General features: G+C 38.1%; 1 protein-coding gene across 1 annotated transcript in view; it reads left to right on the forward strand.

Moving 5' to 3' along the window:
- The window catches only part of itga4 (integrin alpha 4), a 177,827-nt gene that overhangs the window by 88,913 nt on the left and 67,163 nt on the right, over window positions 1-21,751 (forward strand). Inside the window, exons 15-17 of the mRNA XM_060827973.1 lie at window positions 884-1,038; window positions 12,384-12,536; window positions 13,186-13,262. Coding sequence (XP_060683956.1) covers window positions 884-1,038; window positions 12,384-12,536; window positions 13,186-13,262 — 385 coding nt within the window. The remainder of the gene's footprint in view (window positions 1-883; window positions 1,039-12,383; window positions 12,537-13,185; window positions 13,263-21,751) is intronic.

The following is a 21,751-nucleotide window of genomic DNA, read 5'->3' on the forward strand; positions in this document are numbered from 1 at the left end:
GAAGCCACTAACTTGACGAGTTTCCTGTTTCCATTCGGGTAAGATCAAACATTCTTTATACTGTTGAGGAAACTATATAAAGCTTTATTACTGACATGGAAGTTTACCTAACAGCGGTACATGTTGAGTATATAAGCAGAATGGATCAAAATTCTTATGAAACTGTTGGAAATAGTAAATCATGTACCCTGACCTGAGTTGCATACTTGAATTCCCAATATGTATTTTGACTGAAGGATTTTTGCTGTAATTGTTCCTGTAAAATTGTCAATGGAATATACCGGTAAATATCATTAATTGTACATATCAATATAGTTTCATTGCATTCAATATTCATGTCCAAATATATACTTTTTAAAAAAAATATTGTGCTCAGTTAATGTGATGCTGCATGTGCAGACACGTTGGTATAGTCGAAGAAATCTGTCTTCCTTTTCCCAGCAATTAATTCTGCTGAAAGTTTACTTCAAGAGATCAAGAATTTTGTCAACAATTTATAGCACAGTAAATATTAAAAAACTATTAAACCTGTTTAATTGTACAGATCAAAAACCTTAATGAGGTGCATTTTTATGATGGAGACTGAATAAAATATTGATAGTAACAATAGATGCATGTAAGTGATTTATTTCTAAGAATCAGCAGTCTGATTCTACAAATGTTAGCATAACAAAATGCTTAGAGTATATACAAATCGTTGGGGGGGGGGGGGGATGAAAGTGAACAATTCACATTCCATTTCCTTAATGAAGTGCCATCTTGTGGAGGTGTTGTAGCTCTGACTGTTCTAAATGCTTATATCTGAAAGTATTGGTTATGTTACTTTGAAATGTTCTAACCTGCTTCAAAGTCACAAAAGTCATTTCTATCTTTTGTCTTTCAGTGTTGCTCTACAACATAAGTACTGATGTCAAAAGGAGGAATGGTTTTCCTCCGAGATTTAACTTAATATCTGATGGCAACTTGACTAGTAGTTCAGGACAAATTGCACTCTATCACGATATCATTAAATGTAACACTCATCAAGCACTTATGAGGGTAAGTTGAATCATTTTCCAGGTTGATTATACATAAACCAAGTAAATCTGTTTGCAGTTGAGAAATTCCTTCCTACATTATTCTTCATATATTTTAGATAGCTGTGAAATTCCTGTTCTGAGGAAGTGTCACTGGACCTGAAACATTAACTCTGCTTTCTCTTCACAGGTGTTGCCAGATCTGCTGAGCTTTTCCAGCAACTTATGTTTTTGTTGTTTTTGTTTGTGAAATTCCTCTGTAGCATTGCACGTGGAAAGATTAAACAAAGTGGTCATCAGGGTGAAGCAGAGTCCAAGAGAAGGGAATAATGTACCAAGCTAGAGTCACAGTTCAGCACCCATTTTAAACACTCAAATTTAGTCTGTATATTTTGTTAAATAAATTTGATGTTATTTAAAATAATAAAACTGACAGCAATTTGGAAATCAGAAGTTCATTCATAGAATTATAGAATCCATACAGTGTGGAAACAGGCCATTCAGCCCATCAAGTCCACTCCGAAGAGCATCTCGCCAAGATCCACCCACCCCCATCCCAACCTCACCTATCTCTGCATTTCCTATGGCTAATCCACATGGCCTGTAAACCTCTGAACACTATGGGACAATGTAGCATTGCCAATCCAGCTAATCTGCACAGCTTTGGACTGGGAGGAAACTGGAGTACCCAAAGGAAACCCTCAGGCACAGGGAGAATGTGCAAACTCCATCCACAGCCACCCGAGGATGGGATGAAAACCAGGTCCCTGATACTGTGAGGCAGCAGAGCTAACCACTGAGCCACCATGCTGCCCTAAGCACAGGGGTTTTTCTGCAGTACTGACTGAAAAGCTGAAATTCTGAGACATCATTGTGAATAGGATAAATTTGAAATTAGAAAGAAACGTTATGCCTATGAAAAACAGTAGTTGTCGATCTCAGGAGAATTTCTCTAAATCTTTCTTGTTCATGTACCTGTCCAAATGTTTATAAATGTTGTAACTGTACTTGTACCTACCACTTCCTCTGTGTGCAAACGTTGCCCCTCAGGTTCCTTTTAAGTCTTTCCCCCTCACCTAAAACCTATGCCCTCTCATTTTAGATTCCCCTACCTGAGGGAAAAGACCTCTCGCTATTCACCTTATTGATGCCCCTCGTAATTTTATAAACCTCTATAAAGTCATTCCTCAACCCCCTATGTTCCAGGGAAAAACATGCCAGCCTATGCAGCGTCTCTTTATAACTCAAACTGTCTCTGAATTCGTTTTGCCACTGACCTATGGGGGAATATATAGTGCCTCTGGGCACTAATAAACTTGATCTCTTCTCAGTGGATACAAGTACTGTGCCATTAGTGTACACATTTTAAAAACAGATTTGTTAATAACATTCCTATAAATGAAAATTATACAATTTTACATGAGGTTCTTTTGGCATACTTTGCAACATAATTTTCATAATTAACATTTGCATGTAATATGCTGTTGTTGAATATTTGCCTCACCTCCATCTTGAACTCCTGATGTGAATTCCTGGCTGAAAGTGTACTCTGTTCCACATTTTCTCCATAGGTTTTAAAATGTAACTGTGTCTTTCCTAACAAGTTTTTTAAAAATCTGCTGAATACAGGATTTAATTTGCAAAGTCTTAACTCAAAAACAATTCCCAGCACTTAATTTATTTTGTGAATTAGTTTGAAAAACATATTCCAGTTGGAACTAAGTATGTGTTTGCTGGAAAATCAGTTACTGAAATAGGAATAATTACGGGCAATGTTGCTGATGTGATGTTTTTACTTGAAGAAAATATTTAGCGAAATAATGAAATGAAAGTTATCACAATAGTTAAGTGATTAATCTAGGTGATTACATGAGCAACCAAACTTTGGTGGAAAGGGGATTGAGAGAACTGGAGGTGGCTGCTTTTGTGGAAAGTATTTTAAGCTGCTTCTAAACTCCACAGAGATTTTTTAACAGCAGAAGGTGAAAAGCTTGGTAAAAAAGTTGTTCTCAGTTGACTCATAAAGAAGAGAGACATGGAGATTCTAAGATTTTCATTGGGGGAAAAAGGATCCATAGAAAGTAGATTAAAAAGGATAGCCTAGCTGTACAGGACCTACAGCATCTCACCTAGCGAATGGCTCTTGACCGAGCAGAAGGAATGCCATCCAAATAAGACCTACAGGCCAAGGGTCAGCAGCAGTGTGCCTGAAGCTCAGGCTGTCATGTCAGATGTTTGAAAAACCTCTGAATCCTTTGGCAGAAAGACCTTTGGAACAGGTGGCCACCCCATGCCTGCGGTGATGAAGGTGACTGTCTCCTTGTGTTTTTATGCCTTGAGCTGGAGGATCAGGTTGTCAACCTGGAAGTGTGTCACTGTTTCACCAGGGAATTTGCCACTAGTTTTGAGAGGGGGTGACAGAACACAATCAAAGTAACAGGGAGAGACTGGGTCAGGCCAAGAACGTGTTAATCGGGGGAATGGCAGTGAATGACCAAGTGATGAGGAGGAGTGGGGTGAGGGCTGGGGGTCAGTGTTTTGATCAGAGCTGATTTAAATTGGATTTGGAAGGAGGGGGAAAAGGGTGTTTTAATTGGATGCCATTCCCAGAATGGAGGTTTAAGGGTTTTCAGCTAGGTATCTAGATCTAGGAGGTAAATTTGAAGATACCTGCCCCCTGAATCCACCAAGTTCTCATTGCGAGGAAGTTACTGGACTCCCCAACCCTCCTAAAGTTTAAGAGGCTTTGAAAGTTAATATGACTTGCAGCCTCATTATCATTTTAAAAAAATATAGCCCACCTTCTTGGAGGTGGTTGGTTATTCACTCATCTTTTAGTTTCAGTTAAAATGGGAAATAGGCAGGTAAAGGTGGTTGTGGGTCACAAAACTGATTTTTCAGGTTTTAAACTTGGCTCTACACATAGATTCCCAATGTGGCTCCAAGCAAACTCTAAGTGGTTCAGTTTTAGGTCAGTATCAGGCCAATGTATCATATATATTACACAGACAGCTAACAAGTATAGATACTCAAATCTGATTCATAATTTGTAGGTTTTAGAATATAACCTCTAGTTTTTGGAGCATAATTTCTGTGTTGGAGGTGAAATACAAGATAATTGGATATCTGATTGGAAAACCGGTGATAACTCTGATGTAAATGTAGGACCTTGTGCTTTTTACACTGCTGAGATAAACATTGGTGACTTTGTAAGGTCATGGGTAGAGTCACAAAGGCTATAAGGAATGGGGATAATCTCAGTTTAATAGAGCTAGAAAAATCACTCTTTCTTCAATAAATCATTTAAATTAACATAATTTCGGATCGAAAGAAATTGAAAGCAGCTTTGTAAACATTTTTTGTGGACCTAGGAAGTCTGGAGAAAGGCCTTTTTTATTATTCATATGGACAAAAAAAAATCAAAGAGTAGCAATTAAGCTAAAATCATTTATCATAATCCCGAAGCATGTCATGTTGCCATTGATGGATTTTGGTTAGATGGCTTTTGCCTGTGTATTTTTACTAATAGAAGCAAGCAGTTTAGTTTGGGAATAGACAGAGGCAGTTGCAACAGGTTAGGTGAACTGACCATGTTAAATTGCCCACAGTGTTAGGTGAAGGGGTAAATGTAGGAGTATGGGTCTGGGTGGTATACGCTTTGGCGAGTCGGTATGGACTTGTTGGGCCGAAGGGCCTGTTTTCACACTGTAAGTAATCTAATCTAATCTAATCTAACTCTGCTTTATTGACTGCATCTCACAGAATTGGGAGAACCACCAGGAGATGTAACCAAATTAAACTTGGACTTCAAACATTTTAACTTCTTCATTCACTGGGTGGGGCTATATTTCAGCTAGGTTTTTAAGCAGGAAAAGCAAATGGAAGATTTGCTGTAGCTTCCAGCTAAAAGATAAAATCTATGAGTGTCCTTACAAAGCCTTGAGGCAGAAAGGAGCAGAATTAGTTTGGAAAGGTTTGGCAGATTTGCACCTGCCAGCAATCAAACATGGAACTGAAGCAACAGCAATCATAAGGTATAAAATAAAAGTTGAAGGCTCGCTAGCTAGTGGATTGACCCTTAAAATAATACCTCAGAAGACAGCTGGGAACACTGAAATTAATTATGAAAGGCTGTGGCATACTTCTAACTTCGAAATAACTGCCTGCAAGTGACTTGATGTAAGAATATGGGGCAGGGATACTAGGGAAAATAATTATTTCCCTTTTGACACTTCTGCCTTTCAAAAGATGATTATTGGGGGGATGTAAGACACAGGATTTTGGTTCGTGCTTTGCAGACTGATGGGACACCATACTGTGAACAGGAATGCTTGGCTTTTGCATAAAGGCATTTATTTCCTTTGAATCAATGCCCTTCAGCTGATGCTACTTTGTCAGCCTTTCTCAGTCTAGCAAACCTTTCCTCAAATACTCTCTGCTCTACAAACATGATAAACTGGATTGATATATTTCACCATCTGCATTACCTGGCTTCTCATGCTGACTACATAATTGGTTTATCAAGTTGAGTTCCTCCCTTCAGCATGAAAAGAATGTCCCAGTACAGTACCTTTTCTTTGATCATGTCTATCAGTGTGTACACTCATGTTCAGACAGCACTGAGGCACACAACACGTAGGGATCCAAAAAATACATTAACCCACTGAAGAAAAGAAGCCATTCAGAATTCCTCTACTAGGGATTTCCTGGCTACTAATTAGCTGTGCACATCCACCATCAACAGAAAGTAAGCAGTGAATGTGCCATATTTATTTAAAATTTCAAATCTCCCCTGGTAGAATTGGGAGGCAGCCCAAACAGCATTTGAATTCATGGTCTGACAAAGAGTGCAACCGAGCTTTCCCAACAGTTAGTGAATGGTTGATTAATTAGTACTTCTTTACATCTATTGTCAGTTTCTAATCTCTCAGACCTGGATCCAATACCATATCTTTTGAGCGGTAGTTTTAAATGTTTGTGTTGTCAGTTGGGAGCAATGACCAGTATAATACCTGTTGGAAAGCCAAGGGAAATATTATTTATTGTCTTCTGTGAACTGATTCTAAAGCTTGGAAAAAGTTGGTCAGCAAATACATACATTTCCACTGGGTTCAATTCCTGCCAAGAGCATGAATTCAGAAATTGTTTTTCTAGATCCCAAGGACAGTATTCCCATCTGAATGTCTATCTCTCTCCCATCTATATTCTCTGCTGAAGAATAAACCAAACTAAACCAAATGGGTTTTATTAAATATGTGAAATATGAGAAAAGTGGTTTGTAATATTAAGTACTTGTAAATATAATTGAAGATGTTGGATAAATCAATGGTCTGAATTTGATTTGTCCTATTTTACAGGAAACTAGGGATTGAGAAATCACTAGAATTTTTTTAGGCCTTACATAGTCTGAGAAAATGAACCAGATATCAGTGCCTTTAGTTTCAAGTGACAGCTTCACAAGTATTACACTGCACTGCCTGAAGCAGAGTGTAATACTGGTGAAGCTGTTAAGTGTAAATGTTTGATTATCTCTCAAATGAAGTGTTTACTAGAATGCACTTAAGTTCTATCAATTCAGAGAACAGAATAATCAATTGGTAATTAGATACATTTAGTTAATATACTGCAGATATATAAGAGACCTTGTGGAAAATTAATACGGATTAAATGACATTCAATTTAGGTCAAAGCAAGCACGCATATATGTATGAACGGAAACAGTAAGCCTTTGGAAGGACGAGCATTGTCTGTGACTACTTGCACCTGGGAATAATTTAATCAAGTCCAGCATTGTAATAGTCACAGCTTGAAGCTGTTTACACTGCTTACACAAATAACTTGGGATATTTTGCACAGTAGGTGGTTAGAAATCGAGACGTTCCTTTTGAGTTAACTACATAAAGCACTTTCCATGAGATTCAATTCCAGAGCTACCAGCCACTTTCATCACAACCTTACTCAAATGGACATTCTATGTTTATGAGCCTGAACAGTCAATATTGAAGAGCTAGTTAGCTGAGGGGGGGCGTTGTACCTGTTTCTGAACCTGTATCTCTCTGATATGCACCTTACAGGAACAGGAACTGAGAGCATTGATTCCAGCTAAGATTATTCTTCTTAACAGAGGCTATTGAGGGTTTTTGCATTTAGTCACCTCTGTGTTAGCTGTCACTAAATAATTTGTCATAGACCAGGAACGGAATTGCAAACTTCATGGCAGTACACCTTAAAGGGTGAACTTGCAGATATTTCAAACCTGGAAAAAAAGTTTTGGAAATATATGATAGGCTAGTCAGGATGTGTTATGATGCTTAGGGCATGCAGCTTCTGCTGTTTGGCTGTATTTTATTTTCCCCTTTGAACTTGGCTGTCAACTTAGCACTGAATATACTGTTTTTTTACATGTACCATTGGACTGTGAAAAAATAAACATTCTGCATTAGTTATTGTAGTTTCTTCCAATTCCATAATGAAACTGGTGTGTTGGAACAGATGTGAGTAGTGACATTGTTTCACCATATTCCTAATTTTTGTTTGATTTATGAGGTTGTGCAATTCCATGGGCGATAGTAGCCTTCTGATACATTGCCAACATGGCCATTCTTCATCTAGATATTAAATGTTAATTTGTTGTTTAACTGGGGGAACATCACAGGAGATGGCAGTCCTTTCTCAATCAAATCCACCTCTGTGTCTATGTCACGTTCTACTTACTGACTGATACCTTTTACCTACTTTCCCAATAAAATTTATTGACTCCCATTTTCTGGCTCTAAAACTGCATCTTATTAAAATTTGTAGATCCTGTCATATTTCCATTCAGAAGTTCTATGTCAGCAGTTCCTCTGAGGATTTCAAAGTTAATTGTGTCAACATCTGGAGACATCTCTTTTGTCATGTTTTTAATCAGATTTTCCCATTAACGTGACAGCCTGTGACACTGCAGTTCTGGCTCTGCAGAACTATTTCTCGTCTCTCGGTTGCCTCCTTAAGCTATCATAATAGAGCTGATTTAAGCAGGTGGAGTATCAGAATTAGTGGCCCTCATATTAATCGAAAGGCAGCACACATGTGAGCAAAACCCAGAAGTCACATCAGTGGGTCAGATTGCAATTGAAACTGCGTTAAGTAATCAGTTTTGAATTCTGGGTTTTACATCTCCAAGATGCATAGCAAGCATGATGTGCACCAACATGACACTGTTTCCATTGTAAAGGTACATTATGCAAATAGAAGTTGGGGAAGTCAGGATGTGCTGATGCTGAATGCTGCACATGGAGCAAAGGAGCACCTATGCCTACTAACACATCCTTGCATTTGTGCCTGGCTACAGTTTGAGCAAGAGCGAAATGCCTTTACCCACTCATATCATTGGAGACAGAAACCACCTGCTTTCATCAAGAAAGTGAATTGGAAATGAACAGTAGGGAATTTCTCCTCCAATTCTGGATGCAATGCAGGAACTAATTTTACAGACTAAGAAGTCTGGACAATCAAGCACAGTTTTGTGGAGGGGTTTTGGGGAGGTGATGGGCCTAGTGGTATTATGGCTAGACTTTTAATTGAGAAACTCCGACAACAACCTGGGGAACTGGGTCCAATTCCTACCCTGGAGGATTGTGGAATTTGAATTCAATAAAAATCTGGAATTAAGAGTCTAATGATGACCATGAAACTACTGTTGATTGTCAAAAAACGTCTGGTTCACTATTGTCCTGGTCAGGACTACATGTGACTCCAGACCCACAGCAATGTGGTTGACTCTTAACTGCCTTCTAGGCAATTATGGATAGGCAGTAAATGATGGCTTAGGCAGTGACACTCATATGGATGAATAGTAGTGAAAAAGAAGACTCTTAACTGTGCTTGAAGTCCAAGAGCCATTTATATTTGCTCACCAAGCACACTCCATTGCAACAGACCTCCCATCCACTAAAATTCGAGTAGTACAGCCTTAAATTTCTTTGACATTCAACATTTCCTTCGTAATCATTGTCACCTTCCCTAGCTGTTACACAGTGTTCTCCATTTGACTCGTCGTAACCCTCATCAAATGCACTGCACTTATCGGATGAATATCTGTTCTTTGCTCACACGTGTGTTTCTTTCACCACATGGAGTCAAAGAGCACAGAAATAGACTGACCATGCAGACCATGGACAAACAGTCTGTCCATGCAGACCGGATATCTTAAATTAGTCCCATTTGCCTGCACTTGGCCAATATCCCTCTAAGTCCTTCTTATTTTTATACCTATCCAGATACCTTTTAAATGTTACAATTGTACCAGCCTCCACCACTTCCTCTGGCAGCTCATTCCATATACACACCATCTTCTGTGTGAAAAAGTTACCCCTTAGAGCCCTTTTAAATATTTCCCCTCTCATCCTAAACCTGTGCCCTCTAGTTCTGAACACTCCCACCACAGGGAAAAGACCATGTCTATTTATCGTATCCACACCCTCATTTTATAAATATCTATAAGGTCACTCCTCAGCCTCTGACGCTCCAGGAAAAACAGCCCCAGCCTATTCAACCTCCCTCTACAGATCAAACTTTCCAATCCTGACAACATCCTTGTATACCTTTTCTGAACCTTTCAAGTTTCGCAACATCCTTTTGATAGGAAGGAAACCAGAATTGCTCACAATACTCCAAAAGTGGCCTAATCACTGTCCTATACAACTGCAGCATGATCTGCCAAATCCTGTACTCAGTGCTTTGACCACTGATGGAAAGCATACCAAATGCTTTATAGGAAAGAAGATGCAAAATGTAAGGAAGAGGAAGTGGTCTGGTTGTAGGCTGTTACAGACTGTCCAGATCACTGACATAGCGATGGAAATAAATGAGAAATCAGAATTGTTCTCCATCAGAGATTGAGAGACAGGGCACTCACTAATAGCTGGTGACTGAATTACAAATGTCTCTGAAACATGTATGCTGACTTCATTTCAGCAGTGTTGAGAGATAGTACTGGAAAAGCACAGCAGGTCAGGCAGCATCCAAGGAGCAGGAGAATCAACGTTTCAGTCAAAAGCCCTTCATCAGGAACAAAAGGTCAATTCTCCTGCTCCTCAGATGCTGCCTGACCTGCTGTGTTTTTCCAGCACCACACTCTTGACTCTGATCTCGAGCATCTGCAATCCTCACTTTCTCCTACTCGTCAGTGTCTAAACCTTAAGACTATCATCAGACTGGCATTGTGTAGATGTAGAAACTCAAACAAAAATCCAAATCCAAATGTTCAATGGTTCTGCATGTTGTGACCATACGGGATGTCCCAGACCTATAGCCAGTGCTAATGCATGGCCTCCAGGTCAGTGAAAGGAATAGGTCTTTCTGTGGGAGAATATAGATAACTGCTAACATCTGACATATCATCCTCAGCTTCTGAAAGTTTTTTCTTTTAAAATTCATTCATGGCACATGGGTGTCACTTGAATGCAAATGTTACCATCTGCCATGGCGGGAATCAAATGCAGGTCCCCAGAACATTACTAGGATCTCTGGGTTAATAGTCTAGCAAAAATACCACTAGGTTATCAACTGCCATCAAGGTGCTGAAGCACTGCAGTCGGAGATGTCAGTGAGGGATGAGGTCAATGAGTGATTGCTCTGAAGCACTGCTATCTCAGAGGCCAATGAAGTTGAACCTTTGCAACCCCGGAGTTCTCCTCCTAAGATTTTACATCGTGTTCTCTGTCTATGCATCTCGGTCCTGTACACAAGGTGTGTACAGTATCTGGTGTATTGCAATACATGATCAATGGACCTTTCACTCTAAACATACCAATTTTAAAATCAGCAGAGTTTAGAAAAATCTGCATTCTCTCAAAAGCTCTTTGCCAATCCTTTGTCAGAGACTAATGAAACAAGCTGCTGTTAGTGAGATTTTACTCAGATGTGTAATGATAAGTTTATGTATCCCCTGAACTGCTGCTCAGTCTTGTCACTGTTTTACTAACCAGTTGCTTAATCCCCAGAAACTCTATACTGGAGACTTTTAAGTTTAAAAATGTCATTTGAAAAAATATCTTTCTGAGAATATTATTTGAAGCACAAGTACCCACATTTTCACACTAATTAAGGTATCAACTTCAGGAACTGGTTATTTACAGAATTTTAAACATACCTTTGTTAAAAGCTGAACATTGGAATTGGATTGTAGCCGTGATTTCAAATCTACTTGTTTTAATCACCTACATCATCACCAACTCTCATTCTTAGGATTAAAACTCCCCTCATCATCTCAGGCTGCAGGTTCATTATTCAATAATGCCATGCACCATCCTCCACCCCGCTCACAACCACCACCACCACTACTACATTTCCCCTGGTAGTAAGGATCTGCCCCATGGATGTAATTTTCAGGCTGTCAGTCTTCTCTGATTATTTCAAACCAAATGCACCTTCATCGGCAGCTATCTTTTTGAGGTTAATTTTAGACATTTATTTCTATCAATGACTTGTACATAATAAAGAATAGCTTAAACATTTCTAATATTTTTGGTGGTAAATTTATGCCTCTGGTTTTGGCTTGCTGAAGAAATAGATTTTTGTTTTCCTTCATCTTATCAATATCAACTATAAGTTTGAACTGTCCAGAGAAGTAAAGACTAATGCAAAGGGACCACTGAAAACCTCTGATATGTTTTGGCAATCAATCTGAACCAGCCCTAAGAAAGCTTGTGACCCTATTTCCCCTTTAGTGGTCTTTTTTATTAGCCTTGCATTCTTAAGCAGGCTAAAACCAATATTACAGAATCTACTCTCAACTATCTAGGGTGGTGCAGTGGCTCAATGGTTAGCACTGCTGCCTCACAGCGCTTGGGACCTGTGTTCAATTCTAGCCTCAGGTGACTGTCTGTGTGGAGTTTGCATATTCTCCCCGTGTCTGTGTGGGTTTCCTCCAGGTACTCATGTTTCTTCCCACAGTAAATTGCTCGAGTAAAAAGTGAGGTCTGCAGATGCTGGATATCAGAGCTGAAAATGTGTTGCTGGTTAAAGCACAGCAGGTTAGGCAGCATCCAAGGAACAGGAAATTCGACGTTTCGGGCCAGAGCCCTTCATCAGGCCAAAGTGTTTAGGGATGTGTAGGTTAGGTGCATTAGTCAGGGGTAAAATGTAGGGAAAAGAGTTTGGGTGTGATACTCTTTGGAAAGTTGGTGTGGGCTTTTTGGGCTGAAGGGCCAGTTTCCACACTATAGGGATTCTATTCAAGATTCACAGAATCCATATTATGCATATTGATTCTATGAATTTTGATTAGTTGGTTGAGCTCACTATTGCAATGGTATAATTTAAAGATATGTGCACATTGATAATGTGTTATTCATTGAATTATGTTTATTTTTCTTTTAAAAGAGGGATGTCAGGGATACTTTGACACCAGTTTACTTTGAAGTATCATATTCCCTGGAAAAACATATTACTAAGAATGAATCGACAGATGCTTTCCAACCACTCCAACCTGTTTTGCAGAAAAAAGGAAACCAAACAAATGAAGTCAAAAATAAGGTTTGCATTAATTATATTTTTTATCCATCCAGTGATACAGCTGAAGACTTTGGGGTAGAAATTGGTGTGTTCTGCATTGATAGCTGAGTGTAGTTCAGGGTTAACAGGACTGATTGTTAGTCATGTTATCCTCCATCTGACCTTCTCCCTCCAAAAGTACACTAGATACCAGTTTTTTGACCACAGTTCCCAAGTTACAATACTCTTAATGTCCATTTCAGGATCCATGCTATATTTGACAACAGATGTGCAGAGCATGTAACATTTGAACTATGGCAGCCAGTGATGCTTAAAGAAACATCCAGTAGCCCTAAAGAGTTAAGTTAATTTATCTGAATTTGCTGTCAATAGAGCCAGAGTATTATTTTTGCCTCCCCAACACTATTGTAAGGTGTTGCTGGCTTGTGCTCACTCTCCTGTTTTTCACCTCCAAATCTGTGAAATTGAGATCAGGACCACAATACAACCATCACCTATAAAGTGGCGATAATGAGGATTTGTACCTTTTCTGTAAATTTCAGCTGTGTTATATGGTCTCAGATATGATTACACAGAGCTTTGAATTATACATTATCATGATAAGCTTTGTTTTTATTTATTGTTTCATTTACATATTGTAACATTTACTCTTACATTCTTTTTTGAACAGACCTATTTTGAGCGATATTGTGCATTTGAAAATTGTTCTGCTAACCTCCAGGTTTCTGGAAAGCTGCTGCTAACAGGGTGGGTGATGTACATTATACAGTTGTGTGTTAGTTCTTTTTCGTATGAATTTTCTGTTTTAAGTACATTCTTGGTAAAGCATGTTAAAGAAATGATGTTCTCAGTAATTATTTCAGATATTCTGCCTCAGCTAGACTTTCCTACATTTTGTGACTTGATGTTTGATTAGTGATGCTGTAGCTGGTCATCTGTTGGTTATCAATTTCCAGTCAGTCCTGTTTTAACCCTGCTAACCAGCTAAGCTTGAGAAATAGCTAAGGCAAGATGAGTCTCCAAAGATCTTGTTCCTACCACGTTGCTATCTAATTTTGTCTTCACCTTTCACAAATGAAACAGCTTTAGTCAAGTGTTCAAGAAATAGAAATTCTGTCATGTGTCTGGATGGTAAGTTCAGTTGCCTCTTCCCCTTCCTTTCGCCTTTGCCCACTAACCCAAAGCCCACTGAAATTGTTTTAATAAACACTGGGGGAAAACTGAAGCTATTGTTTTAAGTTCCTCCCGCAATTCTTATAGTTGATTTATTCTCTATCTCGTTGTCTTAGTCTAAACCAGACTGTTTGTATTCTTGACATTCTAATCAATTAACCCAATAACTCTTCCACAAAAGTCATTTATTTTCACCGTCAGAGTGGTTCCTTCTTCTGTCAGTATCAAAATCTGCTCAAACATTTTACATTTTTTTGTCTTTATACTTGAATTTCCATGTTCATATAATTCTACTGTAATAAAATTTGTATCACCCAAACTCTGACATTTGATATTAATTCCCACTCAAATTCCACACCTACCTCAACTGCCTACATTGGCTCCCTGCTCCCAAGCATCTCAAATGTACCATTTCCATCCTTATTTAATTGCCTTCATGGATTTGCTGTCAGTCAAGCATGCTCCAGCTCTACAATCTACATCCCACCCTATGGTTAATAAAGTCAGACAGTCATGCAGTTTGGAAGCAGACCCTTTGGTTCAACTCCTCCAAGCTGACCAGGTTCACTCAACTGAACCAGTCCCATTTGTTGCATTTGACCTGTATCCCCCTAAATCCTTCCTAGTCATGTACCTGTCCAAATGTCTTTTAAATGTTATAATTATACTCACCTCTACCACTTCTTCTGGTAGCTCATTCCATACATGCACCACCTCTGTGTGAAAAGGTTGCTTCTCGGATCCCTTTTAAATCTTTCCCCTCTCACCTTAAAACTATGCCCTCTAGTGTTGGACTCCCCTAACCTAGGGAAAAAGACCTTGGCAATTCTCCTTATTTATGCCTCTCATGATTTTATAAACCTCTGAAAAGTCATCCCTCGGCCTCCTATGTTCCAGGATAAAAAAAGTCTCAGCCTATCTAGCGTCTCCTTATATCTCAAACCTTCAAGTCTAGCTAACATCCTTGTAAATATTTGCTGCATCCTTTCCAACGTAATAACTTCTTCCTATAACAGGCTGACCAGAATTGTATGTAGTACTCCAAAAGTGACCTCACCAATGTTTTGTACAGTAGCAACATGTCGTCACAATTCCTATACTCAGAGCTCTGACCAATGAAGGCAAACATGCCAATCACCTTTTCCCCAACCCTGTCTACCTGTGATGCCACTTTCAAGGAACTGTGAACCTACACCCCTGGATCTTTCTGTTTGACAACACTCCCCAGAGCCCTACCATTAACAGTGTAAGTGCTGCCCTGGTTTGTCTTACCTTGTTCATCTGACTTTTGTATCCCTTTCTCTTTTACCCAACAGTTGGCTGCTGTGCCTTAAAGCTGTTGAGGTTCCCTGCACTAGAATTCCATTTCATAGACTCTTCTTCCTTTCTACCTCCCTGCCTCCTTTAAAGTGCCCTTTAAAATACAACTCTCCAAACGTTTGGTCATCCTTTCCATAAAATTGTTTTTAATTTTACCATTTAATACCATATAAAAATGCCATGGAACAAAAAAGAAACAAGTGTGGATGCTGGAAATCTGAAACAAAAACATAAAATGCTGCGGAAACTCAACAGGTCTGGCAGCATCTGTGGAGAGAAATCAGAGTTAACATTTTGGGTCCAGTGATCCTTCTTTGGAAGTTTTTGTTTTGTGTAAAGGAAACAAAAGTTTTTTTTCAAGTGCCATGGAATTTGATTCATAAATTTTGAGGTGTTCTCTCAATTAAAGGTTTTGTTGGTGTTAGACAGAAGCTTGGCAGCTTGAAGTAGAAAACTATCAGGCCATATGTAGGCTTTAGATTTGTCCAGCAGTGGAAATAGGTCAATCATTTACTGGTGAAGACAGATTTCTGTGAAATCATAATCAGTTTCTGTGAGAGAGGGCTGAATCAGTTGCAGCATGCTGTATCCACATTGGTACCATCAGAAAGTTTGAACTTTGAACAATCTTCTGCTAACGTTTCCTAATGCTGAAAGTAATGAATTGCAATCAGTGTTGCGACCATTGTCATAATGATAAGCATCATCCTCTTGTTACCATTACCTACTTTGAACATATCTGCTAATGTCTGGATGATCTATTAATATCGAACATCATCTTAGACAAAGTGACGATAATCATAACATTGGCAAGGAGCTGATAGAATGAATCGTGCACCAGAATTGTTGCAGCAAAGACTAGCATAACAAAATTCCAGAAAATCCTCATCAACGTCTCTTGAAAGATGGTGAAATCACATTTTCTATTTCCCTTAATGGCAGCTGATATTTAAGCATATGTACCAACTGTAGAGTGAGAAACAAACCTTTCACATCCTCAGAAGTAAATTGAGTTGATTTCATCTCCGTTGCAGTGAAATACCCCTTTGTGAAGAAACCAAAACCTATTTAGGGCCTTGCTTCATTTAAATGGAACCTGCAAACTGTAGGTATAAGACTAGTTTCTGGATTAAAATATACAGGAAATTATTTTTGTCCTTTTCCTCCACAAAACATATCCATATTTAATTCTAAGGCAGGAATGAAGGCAAAGTGCCATTAGGAATTTTGTGAAGCCAATTGAAGCACTTCACACATGGTGCAAACTCTACTTGTGATTCCTTAAAATTGCAATTGGGCTCTGCACTTCATCTAAAGACACCAAAATTGCATAATTAAGGAAACTATTCCCTGAAACTGGACTATTGACATTAAGTTGGCAATATGTCTAATGACTCATTTTGAACCCATTTAATCTTATGAATGTTGATATCAGTTAAAATTGGTCCAAGTAAGTACATAATGAAATCAAGCATGGAGTTGCTTTCAAATAAGCTTTTTCACAGAATTTGATTACTAATTCATAATTTGCTACTTCAATCTTTTCAATCTTGGGTGTGTCTTTCACTGTTGGCCTTGTTTTTAACCAGTGTTTCTTAAATAAAAAATCTTTCTGTTCCATATGCTATGGTATCAACATAACTGGGCAGGATTAGATTGTGTGCATAGAGATTCATTACAAGGATGGTTTTGCCTCAGCTTAATAAAGTGGAAAACCTGTTTACTAATTTGCAAAGCATATTCCTTGGATGTTTCTATTTAAACAGATTAGTTTTAATTTCTGCATGCAAATTATGGCATCTTCCAAACAACCCAAGTACTTTGCCTGCAGTTTCATGGAATATAAAAGTAATTTCCTACACTACCACCTTTTAATGAATTGTGTATCTATGTACCTAAATTCATCTATTTCACAAATAAGTCTTTTACAGTAGGATTCCTTTCCCTAATCTTGCAAAATGTATTACTTCAGATTTTTGTACCTTGAACATTTGAATCACCTGATCTGCCCATCTGTTAACTTAGTGCTCCTTTTGGTATCTTTCCTTGTTCCAGTTGCCATTTTACTTTCCGTTCGCACACCAATTTTGTGTTTTGCTCACACAGTTTTCAAAATCTTCAGACCCTTGTGAAATATTAACCATCGCATCATCTATCATCTCAGTAGATGTGAGTTGGTGCTATCTTCATAAGTGTTGGTGCAGATAAATATTCATCTGTGGCACTGGCAGAGCCTAAAGCAAAAGGAAGTAGCTGATTTCTTAGCAGGGGAAGAAAAAAAATCGTATAGCTTGTGCTTGTATTCATCGGAGTTTAGAAGAATGAAATGAGACTATATTGAAACAGAGAACATCCTGAAGGATCTTAAAAGGTGGATGGTGAAAAGATGACTCATTTTAAGAGAGATGAAAATTAGGGAGCACAGTTTAAAAATGTGATCTCCTTTATACGATGGAAGTAAGAAATTTTCTTCTCTGAGAGTTGGTGGTTCATGGTATTCTCTTCCAGGGAGCAGTAGAGGATGTGTCATTCAGATTTTTTAAGGCTTAAGTTAGATAGATTTTGATTGACAAAGGAATAAAACGATCTAGGGGAAATACAGGAAAGGAAACGTGAGGTCAAATAGTTGCCTTCTGCTCCTAACTAGTATTTTTGTTCATAAATTGCACCCTTTCCATCTCATTATTGAATATTACAAATTGCTGACCAAGGTTTTATCTCTTGAGGAAAATGATTGTTTAATCTAGTCAAGGTTCTTCTTTATTTCAATCTCACTTATCTTTTTTCAGTGATGTGTACTTGTCGTATACTTTTTTCATTTTCTCTTGCACTGTACCTAATTATAATATGGCTTTGTTTCCAAGTGTTCCCTGATTTTTAAATTGTCAACTTGCACTGTTAAATTTCCATAGCCAGATTAAACAGAGCTTTCTACCATTTTAAAATGCCAACATATTAACTGGGAAAACATTTTCAGACAGAATGCAAAGCTTTCTCACTGCATTATCACTTATTTCCTTCATTTTGAAATAAAACTTGCTATAATCTAATTTCTAAATATAATATGCCTTTTAAATTTAACTACATTTTTTTCCCTCCTTTAATTGCTGTGCGGTAAATAATGTATCCCACTAAGATAGCACTACCTTTTAATTCCTCACTTGAATCTGATAGGATCCTGTTTGCACCAACTCTCCAGTAAAATCCTGATATAGTGGCACTGTATTTTATTTTTATGAAAAGCTAATACCTACCATCAATATCCCTCTTCCCTCATCCACTATGTTCTTGAAATTTAAAAGTAGGAATATTTCATTGTGAATCCCAATCAAGCAACAACCATATTTTAACCATGTTGGTCTGTTATGATATGGTATTTTAATTAATTTTGTATCTAAGCTGTTGTTTCTTATGGCTTGTGCTTTATTTTACACACATTTCAGTTTGGATTCACAGTTTAGCAATTTTCTCTTTTTTATCTTTCCATATCCAATTTTTTTTTTGGTTCTGTTCAATTTATTTACAGCCTTTGAAATATCTTACCACAAGCTGCTGTATTTTACAAAGCTTATTTTCCTTTCTGAACTCCCGCTTCTCTCTTACTGTCCATTATCCCCACCTTGCCATCCTCACCATTATTGGTTATCATGATATGGTCACTTTTGAAGTTACGTCATGACAATTTGACATAAAGTGAAAGTAATAGCTTGAAACTGAAATAGTCTAGTATCTGTTATGCATAACTCATACAACATAAGTAAACCATTTTGGGTTGGTTATAGAAAAGAGGGCAACAAGAAAATTCATAAATGAAACCAGATAAAGCAATCAAGATTGTGAGGGAAAGTATAAGTGTGAAAAACACACAAGAGGCTTAGTTCAACTTGTCTGAAAAAGAAATCAGTTTTGATGTGCGGACTAATACTTTGAGAATAATTGAAATGATTTGTATTTTGCAAAACAAACTAGGATCAAGTACACAGAAGTTAGTTCAACTGTTCATATCATTGAATATTTATTTCGTCATCTTTGTAGTTCTTTGTTGGCATCGTTTGCTAATTTCCCAGTGTTTTGTCTAATTAAAACAGTATATCATCTAAAATTGTATTAGAAGAAAATGCCTCAACAGGAGCTGCTGCAGGTGCTATGGAACGTGATGACCCTAATCATCTCAAATGCTGATAATGGGCAATTTAGTTCTACCACTCCCTAGATGCAATTACACAAGATTTGGCAAAATGCAGCACAATCTAATTTCAAGGCTAGAACCATTTTTTGATGGACTCAATGGCATTTTCCTTTCCCTTTTTTGAGTGAAGGCCCATTCAGTCAAAATACATCCTGCAGAATAAGTACAAATCAGATGTTAAGAGTTTCTATAGATTTTTTAAAAGGAAAACATTAACAAAGGGAACTTTGGTCCCCTCAATTGAACTATTTGGCCACTAATAATGAATATGAGGGAGATGGGGAAGGATGATTTAAACAGATATGCATTCAGGCTTCATTAGAAAGCAATACAGTAAAGTGATGGAAGGTGTCATCAACAGTGCAATCAAGCAGCACCTGCTCAGCAATAACCTGCTCAGTGACACTTAGTTGGGTTCCAGCTGACGACCAGTCTGTTCCTGACCTTATGACAGCCTTGGTTCAAGTATGGACAAAAGAGCTGAGTTCCAGAAGTGAGGTGAAGTGAGAGTATCAGCCCTTGAGATCATGGCCACAATTGACAGAGTGTAGCATCAAGGAGCCCTAACAAATCTGGCATCAGTGGATAACAGGAGGGAAAACTCTCCGTTGGTTGGAGTCATATCAGGCACATAGGAAGATGGTTGTGGTGAATGGAAGTCAGTCATCTCAGCTCCAGGCCATCTCTGTAGGAGTTTCTCAGGATAGGGTTCTAGGTCCAACTATCTTCAGCTGCTTCATCAATGACCTATCTCCATCATAAGGTCAGGATTGGCAATGTGCAATCATCGGCAAACTATATTCAGCACCATTCGTGACTCTTCAGATACTGAAGCAGTCTATGTTCAAATACAACAAGACCTGGACAATCTCTAGGCTTTGCTGACAAGTGATAAGTAATATATACACCACACTGTTATAACACAGAGGTGAATCCCTCTGTTAATTAAACCCAAGCATCCAAAACAGCTCACCTTACCTCATAATCTGTTAAAGTATGTGACAGAGAACTCACAAATTCCACTATTTAAAGAAAATAATATTTTTTAAACTCTTAAAAACGAACATTAAACAATTGTTCACAATTCTAAGACCCACTTTTTCTTAACTGCTTATTATCTGCCTCCAACTCTATAACAATATGCTGTTCCAATAAGACACTTATTAAAATTACATCAGTGACTGTCGTCTTCTGTGTCAGTCTTCTTCTTGCTGAGGATCTTTTTGGGACGTTGTCTTTCTTTTTACTGTGAGTATGTTTCACATGAAAAGGTTCCTTTTGATAGAGAGTGTTTCCTAACTTCTTGGAGAGCAAGATGTTAGATCTCCAGGCATTTCTGTCTCAATGGCAGTTCTCTCTCTGACCAGTTTCCAAAAAGTCCGTATTTTATAACCCCTCAACATCAGATTGTCTCATTGGTTCGATGTTGGCAAAACAATAAATTCAAATTCATAATTTAAAATGGTTAAGTTTGAATTGTTGTCAAAACCGCAACCAACTCAGGAAAACATTTCACAGCCAAATGTTACATATTTTCAATTTTACAGTATACTCTGGGACTGCCATCTAGTCATATATGCAGATGTTTTTAATCTCTCAGTTCAGAACAGCATTCACACTCTCTTAAAGGGACAGTACACACCTTCAACTTCATAACAACTAAAATGCTAGGCAATGGCTGTTTTCAATAAGGGACAATCCAACTGCTATCCCTTGATATTCTTTGATGCCACCATCACTGAATCCCCCCACTATTAACCTCCTTGGGTTTCCCATTAACTAGAAACTGAATTGAATTAGACATATAAGGGAAAGTTGCTAAAGTCTTACCAGACAATAGGGCTGCTCTTTCATTAGAGAGTGTGATAACTGGTAGAGGATTTACCCTGAGGTCACCATACCTCAGAAGAGATTACAAGGAGAATCCTTCATGGTAACCTCAGCTGGTCCGGGAATTGAACTGGTTCTGTTAACAGCATCCTGCATTGTAAACCAGCTGTCCAGCCAACTGTGCAAATGTTTGGATTCCAGTGACCTTGCTTCAGACTCTTGTTCTGAAGAAGGCTTACTGGACTTACTGGAGGAAATAAGTAAGTACATAAATAAATTAATAAGCTACCAAGAGATAGACTTAGGTTAAACGAGTGATCGAAAAGCTGGCAAAGGGACGAATGATAATGGAGGAAATGTGAAACTATGCATTTTGTCCGTATGAGTATAGATGAAATGTTATCTAAATGGTGAGAGACTATAGAGCTCTGAGGTGTACATAGATCTGAGTATCTTAGTGCATGATTCGCAAAAGATGAGTAGTCAGATACAGCAAGTAATTCGGATAGCTAGTAGATTGTTGTTATTTATTGCAAGGGAATTTTAATACAAAAGTAGAGAGTTTCTGCATAAATTATACAGGGCACTGGTGAAACTATGTCTGGAGTAGTATGTGCAGTTTTGATCTCCTTATTAAAGGTATTATGTGAATATTTTGAAAGCAGTTCAGAGATGGTTTATTAGCCTAATGCTTGGAATGGGTGTGTTGCCTTATGAAGAAAAG

The sequence above is a fragment of the Hemiscyllium ocellatum genome, chromosome 7 (genome assembly GCF_020745735.1).
Source record: "Hemiscyllium ocellatum isolate sHemOce1 chromosome 7, sHemOce1.pat.X.cur, whole genome shotgun sequence".
Classification (NCBI taxonomy): domain Eukaryota; kingdom Metazoa; phylum Chordata; class Chondrichthyes; order Orectolobiformes; family Hemiscylliidae; genus Hemiscyllium; species Hemiscyllium ocellatum.